This window comes from Molossus molossus, unplaced genomic scaffold, assembly GCF_014108415.1.
Source record: "Molossus molossus isolate mMolMol1 unplaced genomic scaffold, mMolMol1.p scaffold_m16_p_19, whole genome shotgun sequence".
Taxonomy (NCBI): domain Eukaryota; kingdom Metazoa; phylum Chordata; class Mammalia; order Chiroptera; family Molossidae; genus Molossus; species Molossus molossus.
Genome location: NW_023425354.1, coordinates 12,132,983 through 12,149,898, shown reverse-complemented (window position 1 = coordinate 12,149,898; position 16,916 = coordinate 12,132,983). Strand labels below are relative to the sequence as shown.

Below are 16,916 nucleotides of genomic sequence, written 5' to 3'. Positions count from 1 at the left end.
TGGGCCCTACCAGCCTCACTGGCCACCATGCTTTTCCTTTGACACACCAGCCCCACTCCTACGTAAAACTATACATTCATACATGCAAGTCAAACATAAAACTGCAGCTACATAAGATAGTAGGAAACAGGCTCTATCTTGCAACCGACTTTTTTTTTTTTAAGTTTTCTAAGTACATTATCATTTATCAGCTATACATTTTTTTCTCCTTTACATTATTTTATCTTTCCTTTTAGTTACTTGCATAACATCTATTTTTAAACAAGAATGGAGCCCTGGCTGGTTTTTCTCAGTGGTTAGAGCGTCAGCCTGTGGACCAATGAGTTGTGGGTTCGATTCTGGTCAAGGGTACGTACCTTGATTATGGTTCGTCCCTGGCCCTGGTCAGGTCATGCGGAAGGTAACCAGTCCATGTGGCTCTATCACATGGATGTTTCTCTCTGTCTGACCCTCTCTCCCTCCCACTCTATCTAATGATAAATAGAAAAGTATCCGTGGGTGAGGAATAAAAAAAAAAATTAGTAAACAAGAATGGATATTGATTTTTATCAACTCTCCCTGTAGCATTAAGTGAAATAATAAATCACACTTTCTGTGATGTTACTTGGCATTGAAAAAAAAAAAAAAACTGCCTTAAAAAAAACAAACTATATTATGTTTCTTATTAGAATTGTGCTCAATTTGTAAAATTAACAGGAGCCCTGGCCAGTTTGGCTAAGTGGTTGTAGTGTCCACCGGCAGACCAAAGAGTCACAGGTTCAATTCCGGTCAAGGGCATGTACCTCAGTTATGGTTCAGTTCCGGCCTGGTTGGGGTCGTGTGGGAGGCAACTAATCGATGCATCTCTTTCACATAGATGTTTCTTTCTCCCCCCATCCCCTCCCTGTCTGAAAATAAACAGAAAAGTATCCTTGGGTGAGGATTTACAAATTAATTAATTTTTAAAAATGAACAGGAAAAATTAAGTATTTTCTTTCTCCTATACTCTATAACTATTTTTTATAAGGATTTGCAAAAGGTATTTCTCATTTTGAAGAATTCTACCTATAAAACCATGACTTCTGGGATTATTTTTGTGAGTAATAATATAGAAAAACTTTCCAAATTTCTTTCCTTGACATGAGTCATTGAGATTTGAAATTTATAAGCATAGTATATAATTATGCCTAATTAGTCAAATAGATTCAATTATTCCATGTAGACAGTGAGCCTTCTCAAAGAATTGCCACAAGAATACCTGTAAACAAATCTCTTTTGATTTAAGAAAATTTATTCTATTTTCAAAGCACTTTCTCATTCCTAAATCTGTAAACTAGCATTTTATTATCTTTTCTCAAGATCAGACTTGCAAAAATGGCTTATTTTAATAGTATTTGCCTTTCCTGTTTTCTATTTATATTTGGACTTTTATTTTACATGTTTTCATTTAAGATTTGCTATAAATATTTTTCTAACTTTTGATTAAGATTTAAGAATATGGGCCCTGGCCAGTTTGGATCAGCCGTTAGAATGTCGGCCTGCGGTCCAGAGAGTCCCAGGTTTGGTTCCCGCTAAGGACACGTACCTCGGTTGCAGTTTGTCCCTGGCCCTGGCTGGGGTTGTGTGGGTGGCAACTACTCCATGTGTCTCTCTCACATCGATGTTTCTCTCTCTCTCTCTCTCTCTCTCTCTCTCTCTCTCCCCCCCTCCCGCTCTATCTGAAGATAAATGCAAAAAAAAGTCCGCGAATGAGGATAGGGAAAAAAAAGAAAAGATTTAAGAATATGGTCTTTTTCCCCCTTTTTTGTTTTTTCCACTCAGAGGTGTCCTCTCCCTCTTAGTCTCCCAAAAGAGAGAAAAAGAACAATCATCAAAGGCAAATGGCAGTGACCAAAGCAACATCAAAAACCGGCTTCACGCTCAGGAGAGAACGCTGTGTCTTTTCCGCCTCCTCATGATGCTTTTGGGTGATCTACACAATCGGAGAAACCTCTCTAGTAACAAACTATAGAAATGATCGCTGAAAACAAAATTCTTGGGGTTTTTGTCTGTTTTGTTCACCAACGTAGTTCAACTACCTAGAGTAGGTGCTCAAGCATTTGTTAAAGAATGATTCTGGCCTGGCTGGATTGGCTCAGCAGTTAGAGCTTTGGCCCACGGATTGGAGAGTACTGGGTTCGGTTCCCGCTAAGGGCATGTACCTCGGTTGCAGTTTGTCCCCGGCCCCGGTTGGGATTGTGTGGGTGGCAGCCACTCGATGTGTCTTTCTCACATCAATGTTTCTCTCTCTCACTTCCTCCTTCTCTCCCTCCCACTCTATCTGAAGATAAATGCAAAGAAAATAGTGTCCTCTAGTGAGGATTAAAAAAAAAACCAACAATAAATCTGCAGCTTCGGCAGCATTCAATCCTGTGTTTGAAATTTCTTCAATTTAAAAGTTACTTATGAGCCCTGGCCAGTTTGGCTCAGCGGTTAGAGCATCGGCCTGCGGTCCGGAGAGACCCGGGTTCGGTTCCCGCTAAGGGCACGTACTTCGGTTGCAGTTTGTCCCCGGCCCTGGTTGGTCGTGCGGGTGGCAGCCACTCGATGTGTCCATTCACGTCGATGTTTCTCTCTCTCTCTCTGTTCCTCTCTCTCCCTCCCACTCTATCTGTACAAAAAATAGAAAAATATCCTCGGGTGAGGATTAAAAAAATAAATAAATAAATAAAAGTTACTTATGAGAATACATATTTTTAAATTTCTAAGTAAAGGTTATTATAATACTTTAATATTAATTTTGAGCTTTACTACAACGAATGTGGCCTGTAAACAAACTTCTTTTTGGAATTCATCAAGGCCTGACCCATGACACATTACATAACCATTTTCATATAAATCATCCATAGATATTTAAAACCAGTGTGCATTCATGAAATTACAAAAGTTGATACACACGTCTGTTTCTAGTCTACTATGCATCTATTAATCCCTCCTTGATTTCAAATATTTTTTTATGAAACCACTTCAGTGACAAGCTTTAGTTTATAAATATTCAAGATCACATCTTCATTGTAACCTTTATGTTGAAGCCAATTAAAATGACCCTCTTTGTCCTATGTAAAGTCTTTTAAAACACAGTGAAATCGCTCTGGCCGGTTTGGCTCAGCGGTTACAGCATCGGCCTACAGTCTAGAGAGACTCGAGTCCTGTTCCTGCTGAGGGCACGTACCTCGGTTGCAGTTTGTCCCCAGCCCTGGTTGGGTAGTGCAAGAGGCAGCCACTCGATGTATCCCTTTTACGTCGCTGTTTCTCTCTTTCTCTCTCTCTCTCTCTCTCTCTCTCTCTCTCTCTCTCTCTCTCCCACTCTGTCTGAACAAAAAATGGAAAAATGTCCTTGGGTGAGGATAAAAAAGTGAATTCTTCTACTCTGTCCAATATTAGTAGGATTATCATTGTCCTCCTCACTGCTCCTTTCACCATTATTTCTTTGCCTATCTTTTTATTTTTACCCTTTTGTGTGTATCTTGGTTTTGGTTATGTTTCTCAAAAATGTATAGTTAGATTTATTTTTTCCCTCAATCTTTACATTTTTCAAATTTTATTTATTTATCTTTATCCTCACCCGAGGATATTTTTCCATTTTTTATTCAGATAGAGCGAAGGGAGAGAGAAGGGGGGGGAGAGAGAGACACATCGAATGGTTGCCACCCACACGACCCAACCAGGGCCGGGGACAAACTGCAACTGAGGTACGTGCCTTTAGCGGGAACTGAACCCAGGTCTCTCTGGACCGTAGGCCGACGCTCTAACCACTGAGCCAAACCGGGAGCTTTGAGCCCATTCACATTAATGAAAGGCTGGTTCTGTCTTTGTAATCTTGTTTTACGCTTTCCATTTAAATGCTTCTTAGCTGTTTTCTTGATTTTATCTCTGTCTTTTGACAGAGTGTTTTCTTTGCTCATTCTCTACTCCAATTATTTGAATGTATATAATCCATTTATTAGACGTTGTAAAAATATTTTTAATAAGCATACTTGGATCTATTTTCCAATGCCAGAAATGAAATAATATCTATGAATACATACTAAAATGAATTAAAAATTTAGTATGCTTTCAAGTATTAATTCAAATTAGTATTTTCTAGTAAGTAGAGAGCCAAATGCAGAGTATTACAGATTTCCTAGACTGGTTGTTTAGATGTAAAATGGATGAATACCTGGCTGTACCATCACAGGTGTTCGAATAATTGCCTTTCCTAGTGTTGACTGTTGGAGTGGTGTTCTAATCACTGTCATACCAGGGCGGATCTGAGGCCCTGTGATTACCTATAAATGACACAAAAGACAATAAATTAAAATGTTTTTAAAAGACTAAAGGATGATGGACTTAGAACATAGATCTTTAAATAGTATATACTGATAAACAAGTCTACAGAAATGACAGAGACTCTTGGATATTACATTTTAAATTATATTAAGCATCAGAATAAAGATGGAATTTTGATGGGAGAAAATTTAATTCAAATGAAATATAAAATTCCTTGTCATTGATACCAAGAACAGCCTACAGACTTAAAAGAAATGAGACCCAGGGAAGCTCTAATCTATAATTAACAATAAAAGTGCTATTACTTATATGTTAAAAATAAACAGTTCATGTATCAATTTTTACATAATATATTTTCTTAAACTCAGTACTTTGTCACAAATTAAGTAAAAAGCAAAGAAAAATTAGAAGCTGGATTAATTGTGGAAGAGGCCATTTTAAAAACCTGATATGGGTAAACACTTCAAGGGAAAATAAGCCTGAAAAGAATTCTTACTTGTGAAGTGCTTGTGGTTCCTCCAGAGCCTGAGGTGTTGGGCCTAATTGTGACTGTTGCTGTCCTGGGCTGGAATGAAGTAAAGGTTTGCTGACTTGTACCTGTACTTGATGGAATGATACCCAGGACTTTTTGCTGTACTTGAACAACGCCTTAAAAAAAGATAAAGAAGTAATTAACAACTGCTCCTTTAATAAAAAACATCAGGTATTGCCCAGTTTCTGGGGAGAAACTACGTGTGGCAGGGTTTTACAGTGGGCTACACAGAATGTGAGATCCAAGGACTGAAATCAGTGAAAAGAAAATGAAAAATGATGGCAACGGTATGATCTGGCAAATGTGAATCAAAACTCTTCACATTTCCCTTACCTCCTTGTGTTGCTGGCACATTTACAGCGACAATCTTGCTGTTTGCAGGAAGTGGCAGTTTGGTAATTACTTTTCCTGCCATAGTGACTGGATTGCCTGTAATTTGGAACGTCTGACCTGTGCTGGCAATGGTTGTAGCAGATGTGGCAGCTGTGCTGGTAGCTAATAGGGTATAAGACATTTAATAAGCTTTAGATTTAAAATAACCAGCAACGTAGTGACTTCTAGGAAGGGCACCAATGAATGAAATGTGATTCATTTTGTATTTTAAAAAAATTCCTCTCCACTCAAAGTGAACTATGTAAATGTTGAAAGTGAAATAAGGTGAGAGGAGTTTTGCTAATGTAATATTATGAATATTATCTGTAACAAACCGTTACAGCTTGTTTTCTCAATCTGCTGTAGAAGAAAAACAATTTCTAAAGAAATGTTTTATTTCAGCAGGTAATTGATTGCAATTCTTTTTCTTGAATAAAAGCAATCTTTTCTTTAATCACAGTTATGTACCTGAATTTGACTGGCCTTGCTTAACCCAAGTGGCAAAGGTCTGATGGAAGTTCTTGTTCTGCTGGAATGTTACTGTAGCTGGAGATCCAACTTTAGTAGTTAGTACCATTTTAGTTCCAGTTGCAACTGAGCCACTTATGGGGGCCACCATAACTTTCTGTGCTGGAGAAATGGTACTAGTCGTACTGTTTGTTGGGGAAGTCGTGGAAGCTGAAATTACTGTAGGCTTTTGCTGTTCCAACCGTTTCTAAAAAGTAGGGAGAAAAAACATGAACAAAAATTGTTCTAAATAAAAACAATACCATTCTGCAAGAAGTCTAGCTACAATTTCTCTTAAGAACTGTACCATATTTCAAATTATTTAATTTTGAAAATATGCCCATAGAAATTTACCTTGAATTTAGTTTCTTCTAAAAAAAAAATTTTTTTTTCTTTATTGATTTTAGAGAGAGAGAGAAAGGGTAAGGGAGAGAGATATAGAAAGATCGATGAGAGAGAACATTGACTGGCCGCCTCCTGCATGCCCCCCATTGGGGATTAAATCCACAACCTGGGCATGTGCCCTGACCAGGAATCAAACGAGCGACCTCTTGGTGTGTGGGTCAATGCTCAACCACTGAGCCACACCAGCTGGGCTGAATTTAGTTTCTTGATGAAAATATTTTTATGACACTGTCACATACATTTTATTAAAAGTAATAAGTTTTTCATAACAAAAGTTTTTCATATCAAGTTTTGTCCGGCCAGTGTTGCTGAGTGGTTGAGCGTTGACCCATGCACCAAGAGGTCGCTGTTTCAATTCCCTGTCAGGGCACATGCCCAGATGCCCAGGTTGTGGGCCCGATCCCCAGTGGGGGGCATACAGGAAGTGGCTAGTTGGTCCCTCTCATCGTTGTTGCTATCTCTCTCCCTCCCCCTCCCTCTCTGTATAAAAATCAGTAAGAAAAAAAAACAACTCACGTTTTTTCAGTCTGTACAAATGTTCAGGCTTTCAGACTGAAAATAAGAGACATCAGTAATCTCACTAGACACAGAAACACGTTTCTGCTCAGCATGGTTACTTATGGAGGATAATAAATAATACTAACTGAAAAAAGTTTCTGGTTTACCATACTATTAATTTATCCAATCATAAAAAACATGTCAATGTCTAAACATGACTATTCAAAATGGCAAACCTACCATCAAGCAAACTAAAATTTACAAAGCAATTTTTCTAGTTTTATATTTTTGAGTTCAAACATTTTTACAGAAAAATACTTTAGACTATTTTGTACAAAGTGGTATAATCTGATCTTTCAGACATTACAATTATTAAAGACAACTTGTGTATCTTTTATCATAGACTGCTGACATTTCCTGACAGCTCACAAACATGTTGGTGTAAGCTTACACATATGAAATAATAGGTGGTATGGATTACAAACCTGGTGGCAGATACTTTACCTTCATTATCTTATTTAATGCTCAGATCAACCCAATAAAGTTGCTGGTATTGTGATTTAAAGATGAGGAAACTGAGACTCAGAGAGGTTGTAAAACTGGCCCAAGGACAGAGCTAGTTTAATGGTGGAGCCAAGATCCAATTCCAATTCTGAACTCTCTCCTGCCATTGGAAACTACTCACCAATGACATCACACCCACTCTTCTTAGGACTACTTTTGTACACGTCCTCTATGGCTGAATACAAGGTGAAATGTTCACATAATTTCCTCAGAAGGAAAGGAGTTTAGTTTGGATACTTAGACATACCATCTGATTGAATCAATAAAAAAAAAAAAACTGAACACATATCTGGAAATTATTTCCTGGGGCTAAGTCTTCAAAATTGGATATGTTGACTATCTTTGTAAATAAGTATGTTAAAGAAAATTAAAAAAGTAAACCATTAGTTTACATTGTAGAAATGACAAGAAATATGCATAAAATGAAAAACAATCAGTTTTTCTATGAACAGATTCAGAAGTGCTGTTATCTCAAACTTTGATATAAGTAAAGATGATGACCTACTGTAAACCAATGTAAAAGATACCTAAGAACTTTAAAAAATGTTTTATAAAATGTGAGAGGAAAGAGGCAATTTGGAATGAAGACCTAATTTATATAAATTACAATTTTTAAAGTTATGTGTAAGTTAATGATATTATAAATAGATATATATCTATTTCATCTATAATGTTTTTGTTTTTGTTTTTTTTTAATCCTCACCCAAGGACATTTTTGCACCCTTTGCTCAGACAGAGCGGGAGGGAGAGAGAGGAAGAGAGAGAGAGAGAGAGAAACATCGATGTGAAGGGACACATCGAGTGGCTGCCACCCGCACGACCAACCAGGGCCGGGGACAAACTGCAACTGAGGTAGGTACCCTTAGCGGGAACCGAACCCGGGTCTCTGTACCACAGGCCGACGCTCTAACCGCTGAGCCAAACCGGCCAGGGCTGTTTTTGTTTTTTTTTTAATCCTCATCCGAGGACACTTTTCCATCTTTTGTACAGACAGAGTGGGGGGGGGGGGGGGGGAGAGAGAGAGAGAGAGAGAGAGAGAGAGAGAGGGAAACATCGATGCGAAAGGGACACATCGAGTGGCTGCCACCCGCACGACCATCCAGGGCCGGGGACAAACTGCAACCGAGGTACATGCCCTTAGCGGGAACCGAACCCGGGTCTCTCCAGACCGCAGGCGGACGCTCTAACCACTGAGCCAAACCGGCCAGGGCCATCTATAATGTTTAAAGTTTATATATTCAAGTTAGCTAAAAGCTTTAATAGCATCTCAATATAAAAAAGGGTAATCATCTTTTACATAGATCCTTGATATTCAGGCACACATATGGTACATCATTTATAGTATGGAAATGCTAAGAAACCATTGGTAGAGCTTTATGATCATCAATTAAAAAAAACTCATAGAATTTTAGTACAATTTGCTTTTTATAGACTACAGGGATTTTAAAGATTGGAATTCTTCAGCAAAAAAATTACCTTTATAAACTATCCACTAAATTATAAAGATAATAAATAAACCTTATTTCTAACATTGTTCTCCAAATATGTATACTGTTTGCAAAACTATAGTTTGGTGTATCCACAGAGCTACTTTCTAGTAACGAAATTTAGATTATGTGTGAGTTACCCTTAAAAATAAAACTGCATGAATATATCATTACTGTGCTTTCACTGTGCATGAAGTTGGCTAAAACTGTCAATTCATTGCCAGGTGGGACTGGTACCAACTCCCCCACCTGCTGGGCAGCCAACCGCTGCTGTTTGAGGTGTGCCTCCATTTGGGCCTTGAAGTCCTCTGCCTTCTTCTGTTCACTAACCTTAGCCTGTTGCTCAACTGCTTGTGCCTTTTCTTTCTCCACTCTGCAGGGGGAAAAAAGGAGGAATTTATCAGAAACTACCTTTTTGGCACCTGGCATCTAATATTAAGTGAAATCTGGTTGACTTACACATTATGAAGAGGTATCAAATTATTTTAAATTTAGAAATAAAACACTTAAAGTAGGATAATTAGAAACTGACAAATGGATAAAATTAGAACCAGGATCTTAATAAATGATATACAACCAGCTTAAAATCAAAAGGTATAGTAGTATTAGGACACATTGAATAAACTATTAAGGGGTACTTCTTTAATTCTGAAATGATAAAATCTTCAAATATATAATAACGTGTTAACCATTTCCTTACCTCTCAGCAAACGCCCTGATCTCCCATAATTCCAACTCTTCCTCTGCTACCCAGGTTTCAATGATAACAGGGCCAGTTTGCTTGGGTGTTTCTGATCTCTTTGGCCGTAATGCACTTGATCGAAGGCCTTTCCTCTGAGGTGTAGGTGTTTCTTTGGAAAATAAACCAGAGTATTTTAAGCAAAAGAGTTCCTAAAATTACAGTACGTCTGGCCTCTCCTCTTATATATCATGAAAAGCAGGGATTGGCAAACTTTTTCTTAAAAAACCAGATGGTAAATACCATGTGGGCCAGATGGTCTCTGTTACAACTGCTTAACTTTGCCTTTGTATCCCAAAAGGAGCCAAAGGAGCCAAAGACAATACATAAGTGAGTGTGGCTGTGTTCTCGTCCAATTTTATTAACAAAAGCAGGCAGTGGGTCAAGGCTCATGGACCACTGTCTGTTGGCCTCTGACACAGAGGTCTATGAACCTTTCCACAGCCTTGTTCCTCTGCCTTGAACACTATTCCTAGCCTCCCACTCCTCACTTATCAATGCCTACTTATCCTTCAGACCCCAACATGGATACAACTTACTTAAAGTATAGCTCAGCCCTAGCCAGTATGGCTCAGTGGTTAGAGGGACAGCCTGCGGACCTAAGGGTTTGATTCCCAGTCAAGGGCACGTGTAACTGGGTTGCAGGTTTGATCCCCAGCCCTGGTCCGGGTCGTGCAGGAGGCAATTAATTGTTGTGTCTTGTTCTCTCCCTCCCTCCCTCACTTCTACTCTGTGTAAAAATCAGTGTAAAAATATTCTCTGGTGAGGATTAACAACAAAAAAGAAGCATAGTTCATTCTTCCCATGGTTGGGCTGAGTGTCCTTGCTATGTACAACTCTGGCAATCTGTATTTCCCTATCAAGGCACTGAAAAGGGGGACTTGAGAGTTACCAACACAACAGAGAGATGTGAAACTCTTAAAAATAGGTAAAATATTTTCAAAATAAGAAACAGGGAGGTAAGTATTGAACCTTCCCATGTTTAGGAAACAGGAAACAGTAGAATAAAAGGAAACCTAAAGAAGGAAACTGAAATAGCAGTAGGACCTGGGTTGTACTAAGATGATACAAGCCAAAGAAAAGTGATTTAAGGAGATTGCAGTGGTTTGCATTGAAGGCTGTGGGGTCAAGACTGAAGACTGGTCAGGAATACCCTCTTCCATCTGTCTCTGCCTATCTATTGCATTGTCCAATACTGTTCCAGGACAACAGTTTTAATTAAACTAATATTTCATAATCTACTAGGACAGGTAACTCTTCTTATCAGTGTTCTTTTCAGAAAGGCCATTCTCAGTCATTTATTCTCCAGGATAAACTTCTGAGTTAACTCAATCAAGAGTCAAAAATTAAATTTATACATCTGGGCCCTGGCAAGTTTGGCTCAGCAATTAGACCATCGGCCCATGAATCAGAGTCTTGGGTTCTATTCAGGTCAAGGGCACGTACCTGGGTTGCGGATCATCTCCAGCCCTGGTGGGGGTCCTGCGGGAGGCAACCAGTCGATATTTGATTCTCTCTCTCTCTCTCTCTCTTTCCCTCCCTCCCTCCCTCCTCCCCTTCCACTCTATCTGGAAATAAAGGGAAAAATATCCTCGGGTGAGGATTAAAAAAAATAAATAAATTTACACATTTGGGGACAATTAACTTCTAGAAAATAGTTATATTTCTATCTAAGAACAGAATTTCCTTTTACTCATTTCTGAACAGATTTTTATACATTTTTTTATTGCACATATAAAATAATTGATTTTTGTCTATCTGGTATCTAGACATCTTACTGAACTCTCTTCTTAGTGTTAACAGTTTTGATTCTCAAGTGTATTATTAGAATAATATAGCCCGGCTGGTGTGGCTCAGTGGTTGAGCATGGACCCATGCACCAATAGGTCACGTGTTCAATTCCTGGTCAGGACACATGCCCAGGTTGAGGGCCTGATCCCCAGTGGGGGGCATGCAAAAGGCAGCCAATTGATGTTCTCTCTCATCAATGTTTCTCTCTCTCTCTCCCTCTCCCTCCTCCTCATTCTCTAATATCAAAAAAGAAAAAAAAAATTAAAAAGAAAAGAATAACTTAACTTTTCTTTGCTTCCTTGAGAATAGGTTCTGGATCGCATTCTTCTATGTATTTGCTACCCAGTGCCTATCATGTATGTAGATGCTCTATAAATGTTTCCTGAGTAACTTGTTAACCTCTGAGATTATTTCTACCCCAAACAATGAAGTATTTTACAGTAGCTTTAATCCTTGAGTCAACAAATCTTCATTCAACACGTAAAGGTTAGTTGCTGCAGCAGGTGTTGGGACTACAGCAAACCAGGCAGACTTAGTAGCTACCCTCTTGGAGCTGATGGTTTAGTGTCAATGACTGCTCCACATCTTAATTTTAACAGGTATTATTATAGCTCTTTGTACCTTCCCTGTTCTTGGCACACTACTTATGGACATCAATGTGTGACTAGTGGAATGGAATCTTGCTGTTTACTACTTAAATATCATTTAAAAAATTTAACAGTTTATATGATAAATAGTATTTTTCAAAAGTTGAATAGTTGAAAAAAACAATTATAATAAAATTTTAATTAATTAAAAAAATGTGGCTAACAGGTCAATAATAAAAGAACAGAATTCTTTCTATTCTTTACCTTTTGGTGCTTCTGGAACTCCAATGGGGCAAATGATTTTCCTAATACAATATTCAGACCGAATGCCATAAGGACCAACATCTCGCCTCTTAATTATTTCAGTTGTTGTGATTTCAGTTTCAGATGTTTCTATAGTGATTTAATTCACAAAGTATTAATAACCAACTAAAATATTCAGAGACTAAAAAGGTACAACATATGCTGCTTTACAAAAGAGACACACGTGAAATAAACTTTTGGAAGCAGTTGATTAACAGTCACATGATCACTGTTACAATGCAGTAATACTGAGTTTCTTCCTCACTGAAAATTTCCACTGAGCAAAATTCTATTTGTAGCAGCTTAGTTCCTGGTGGCAAAATGCATCCAAAATAATAATAACCCTAGGAGAGAAGCAGCAAACACAGAGTTTAAGATATCCCAGTATAAATGATATATATTCTTGCCCTGGCTGGTTTGACTCAGCGGTTAGAGAGTCGGCCCATGAACCAGAGTGCCTCAGGTTCGGTTCCTGCATGTGTCTCAGTTGCAGTTTTGTCCTCAGCCCTGGTTGGGGTCGTGTGGGTGGCAACTAGTCGATGTGTCTTTCTCACATCGATGTTTCTCTCTCTGTCTTCCCCTCTCTCTGAATATAAATGCAAAAATGTCCTCGGGTGAGGATAAAAAAATATATATAATTATATATATTCTTGCCCTGCCTGTATGGCTTAGGGGATTGAGCATTGTACCATGGACTGAGAGGTCCGGTTTGATTCCTGGTCAGGACACATGCTTAGGTTTCAGGCTCGATCTCCGGTGAGGGGCATGCAGGAGGCAGCTGATTGATGTTTCTCGCTCACGTCAATATTTCTCTCTCCCTCTCCCTTCCTCTCTCTCTAAAAAATTTAATAGCTCAGCCAGTGTGGCTCAGTGGTTGAGTGGCGACCCATGCACCAACAGGTAGCTAGTTTAGTTCCTAGTCAGGGGCATACAAGAGGCAGCCAATTGATGTTCTCTCTCATTTATGTTTCTATCTCTCTCTCCTTCTCCCTCTAAAATAAAAAAAAATATATATATATATTTTTTAAATCAATAAAAAAATATTTTTTAATGATTTATATTTTATAACAACAATTTTCAACCTTTTTCATCTCATGGCACATATAAACTAATTTAAAAAATTCACGCCCCTGCCCTGGCCAGTTTGGCTCAGTGGTTAGAGTGTCGGCCTACAGATCAGAGTCCCGGGTTCGGTTTCCGCTGGCTCTGGTTGGGGACACGTGGGTGGCAACCACTCGGTGTGCCTCTCTCACATCGATGTTTCTCCCCCTCCCCACTCTGTCTGAAGATAAATGCAAATATATATATATATATGTCCTTGGGTAAGGATAAAAAAAAAATTCATGCCCTGGCTGGTTTGGCTCAGCGGGCAGAGCTTTGGCCTAGGGATTAAAGGGTTGGGGGTTTGAGTCCTGGTGAAGGGCACATATCTCAGTTGAAGGTTCAATTCCTAGCCCTGGTCAGAGTCATACAGGAGGCAGCCAATCAATGTATGTCTCTCATATAGATGGTTTGCTCTCTTTCTCTCTCTCCCCCCACCCTCCCTTTCACTTTACCTAAAAAACAAAACAAAACAAAAAAAAATCAATGGAGAAATATCTTTGGGTAAGGATTAACTAAACAAAACAAACAAAAAAAATTCTACAGCACATTAAAAATATATTTTTTGCCAATCTAACAACAAAAATGGTATCATTCACACTGACAGCTATTGCTGTGTTGACTGTTGTCATTTTTTAATTTGACAGTCTAAAGGAAAAGAAGTCAGTGCCCCTGACTAATTAGTCAGGTATCGCATATTTTAAGATATCTTGTGGCATATCGGTGCGCCTCAGCACATCAGCTGAAAAATCGCTGCTGTATAATAACAACAACTATCTTTAAAAAATTCAGATGGTGCCCTGGCCGGTTTGGCTCAGCGGTTAGAGCATCGGCCTGCGGTCCGGATAGACCCGGGTTCGGTTCCCACTAAGGGCATGTACCTCGGTTGCAGTTTGTCCCCGGCCCTGGTTGGTTGTGCGGGTGGCGACCACTCGATGTGTCCCTTTCACATGGATGTTTCTCTCTCTGTTCCTCTCTCTCCCTCCCACTCTATCTGAACAAAGAATGGAAAAATGTCCTCAGGTGAGGATGATAAAAAAAAAAAAAAAAATTCAGATGGTTGTCCAGCCGGTGTGGCTCAGTGGATTGAGCCCTGTTCCATTCCTGGTCAGGGCACATGCCTGGGTTGCGGGCTTGATCCCCAGTAGGTGGCATGGAGGAGGCAACCAATAGATGTGTCTCTCTCACATCGATGTTTCTCTCTTTCTCCCTTCCTCTCTCTCTAAAAAAAAAAACAATAAAAACATATATATTTAAAAAAAAAAATCCAGATGGTTCATACATAAGTGACTCACCTCATAATTTGAATCCCCTTCCCTGCCCCCAGGATATTCTAACATGTGATATCAAACTTTAGCAAAGCTACATTTTTGAAACACAAGCATTATATTTTAATAAATAACACACATACTTAAAATGAAGCCAAAAGTCAAGTGATTTTCTCTTTAAGCTTCAACTAGAAAACCAAAACCCTTTACCTGTCCGAGTAGTCCCTCCTCCTGGAGGAGCCTTGGCTGCCATGTCATCCCATCTCAGACTTGCCCACAGTAACCGTAACATAAGGCTCACTCCTGCTAAGGACTTTACGGTCTGAAGTCTATACCTGAAAGAAAAACCCAACAAGTACCATATATAAATGGTCACACACACACTCTCTATTAAACTGAACCACTGTTTCTTGTCCTCATTCAATACTTATAATACGGTTTTGTAAGCACTTTGGCTATTGTATGTCCCTTAATGGAAAAATGTTTTTGTTCCTAGGCATAACATGCATCTAGCAACTTAAAAAAGGAGTCGGTAGTCACTTCAAATGACATAAATTTGTGCAACAAGCATGCTTCACTGCAAGATAGATACGACAACAATTTATGAAGATTTTATAAATTTAGCCTTATCTCAAAATAAGTGTTAGAAAATTATGAGAGCAAATATAGAGAAATAAATTGTGTTACAAATGTGATAAGAGTTTGAAAGATGGATAAAATATTAACTGATTGATTTTTTTTGCTGAAATAAACTAGAAATGTTTACATTTTCTCAAAAAACAAAACATAACCAAAAAGACCTTGCAAATACAATAGACTTTTCCAAATGGACAGAAAACTTTGTGTCCAACTGGTGGTTATGCAGAGCATGAAGTTATGAATGATGAAACTATTATAGTAATAACACTTTAACATTACTGTAGTTTTAGAATCCTATGATACAACAAACAATAAAAAAAGGACAATACTGCATTAGTTACTAATCAGGAGACAAAGTAACCTCTGATTTTATCTAAACATTGTGTGACATTAATGAATATTTAGAATTTTTTTTAAAACAGTGTTAAAAAAAACACATTTCAAAACAAATTTACAACTGTAATGAATATCATGCTCTAAAATAGAATTAACCATAAATATTTTAAAGTAGGCCTAGGATGTCAATTCTCTATCAGTGATCTTTCAAGACTTACAGAGTAGAGACTACAGAGTAGAGAAAACTTATAAAACTTAAATAATTTCCTCCTCTAACCGAGGTAGACAGTAAATCTTAGACAATTTGGAAGACAATGCCTTCTATTCTTAATGCTAAGTTGGAAAAATGAACAATGTGAGAAAGGGAAAGCCCGAGCCAAAAAGTTGCTGCAACTTCTTAACTTCCCATCTCCACCTGTGACACCATTATTTTCTTCACTGTGTTATCACCCTGTGAATCCTCTGACCTGCACAGAATAACTTTTTAATTAGCAGGCAAATGTTAACTAGTGTAGAGATGTCCTGGGAGGAAGGAAGTGTGTGTCAATTTCAGACCACATCCTATAGAAATGCCATAAGAACTTTGGATTCACTATTTGGAAAGAGAAGTGTTTTCTCCTTTTTCTTATTCCTCTAATCACTCTCTACAAACTACAACTTTAAAGCATCTCTATTTTATAATGGAAACAACATCAGGTGGGTAACACATCTTGTGTTATCAGCCTATTCATTCAAAAAATGTTTGAGTGCCTTCTATATATTAGACTAAGTGAAAGGAGTTGGGGACACATTAATGAATTATAATCTGTGGTGTGTCCTCAGAAGCTGTAACAAAGAAAAGCACAAGGTGGGGGGCATTTGATTTAGCTGAGGGATGTGGATGAGAGCTTTGCTTGTGACTCTCAAATGACAAGGATGTGGCAATGGCTGACTGAAGGCAAGGGGCATACATATGTGTGGGAGTTAAGGGTGAAGAGTACACACTTCTTCCCCAAAACCAAATCCGGTGAGCTATGGCTGGCAGGAAGAAGTGTAGAGGTGCAGCAAGAGATGAAGCTGGCATGAGAAAGGAAGGCAGAGCCAGAACGTGCTGTACCAAATAGAAGGGTTAAGGAAGAGCCTCAAAGGCAATCTATATTAAGTCCTCTAAAATTTATCCAGAATTGGATGTGTTGCAAAGGGAAGTACTTCTCATAGATGTGATAGACAGGTGACTAACACTTTCCCCTCTCAGCCTTCCAGGAGTTAACAAGTTCCTTTTAAATGCTTGCTCAGTTCAGTCAGAATATTCACAGGATAGATCTGAATTTTAGGAGGATCCATCTGGCAACACTGTGGAGACAACTACTAGTTCAAAGTGATGATAAAACAAGGAGTCAGAGCCCTGGCCGGTTTGGCTCAGCGGTTAGAGCGTTGGCCTGCGGTCCTGAGAGACCCGGGTTCGGTTCCCGCTAAGGGCATGTACCTCGGTTGCAGTTTGTCCCCGGCCCTGGTTGGGTC

At 38.8% G+C, this 16,916-nt stretch overlaps 1 protein-coding gene and 1 pseudogene across 14 annotated transcripts in view; both read right to left on the bottom strand.

The window, feature by feature from the left end:
• BPTF (bromodomain PHD finger transcription factor) overlaps positions 1–16,916 on the bottom strand; it is a 149,651-nt gene that overhangs the window by 39,659 nt on the left and 93,076 nt on the right. For 8 of the 14 annotated variants that reach the window (XM_036269415.1, XM_036269408.1, XM_036269413.1 and 5 more), the window contains 8 exons: positions 14,652–14,776; positions 12,034–12,162; positions 9,353–9,503; positions 8,902–9,025; positions 5,660–5,906; positions 5,153–5,314; positions 4,784–4,935; positions 4,178–4,286 (listed from right to left, as the gene is read on the bottom strand). In XM_036269415.1, coding sequence (XP_036125308.1) covers positions 4,178–4,286; positions 4,784–4,935; positions 5,153–5,314; positions 5,660–5,906; positions 8,902–9,025; positions 9,353–9,503; positions 12,034–12,162; positions 14,652–14,776 — 1,199 coding nt within the window. The remainder of the gene's footprint in view (positions 1–4,177; positions 4,287–4,783; positions 4,936–5,152; positions 5,315–5,659; positions 5,907–8,901; positions 9,026–9,352; positions 9,504–12,033; positions 12,163–14,651; positions 14,777–16,916) is intronic. The other 6 variants (XM_036269418.1, XM_036269414.1, XM_036269420.1 and 3 more) reach the window with 3 other exon arrangements.
• Positions 1,792–2,016, bottom strand: LOC118635189 (annotated as a pseudogene).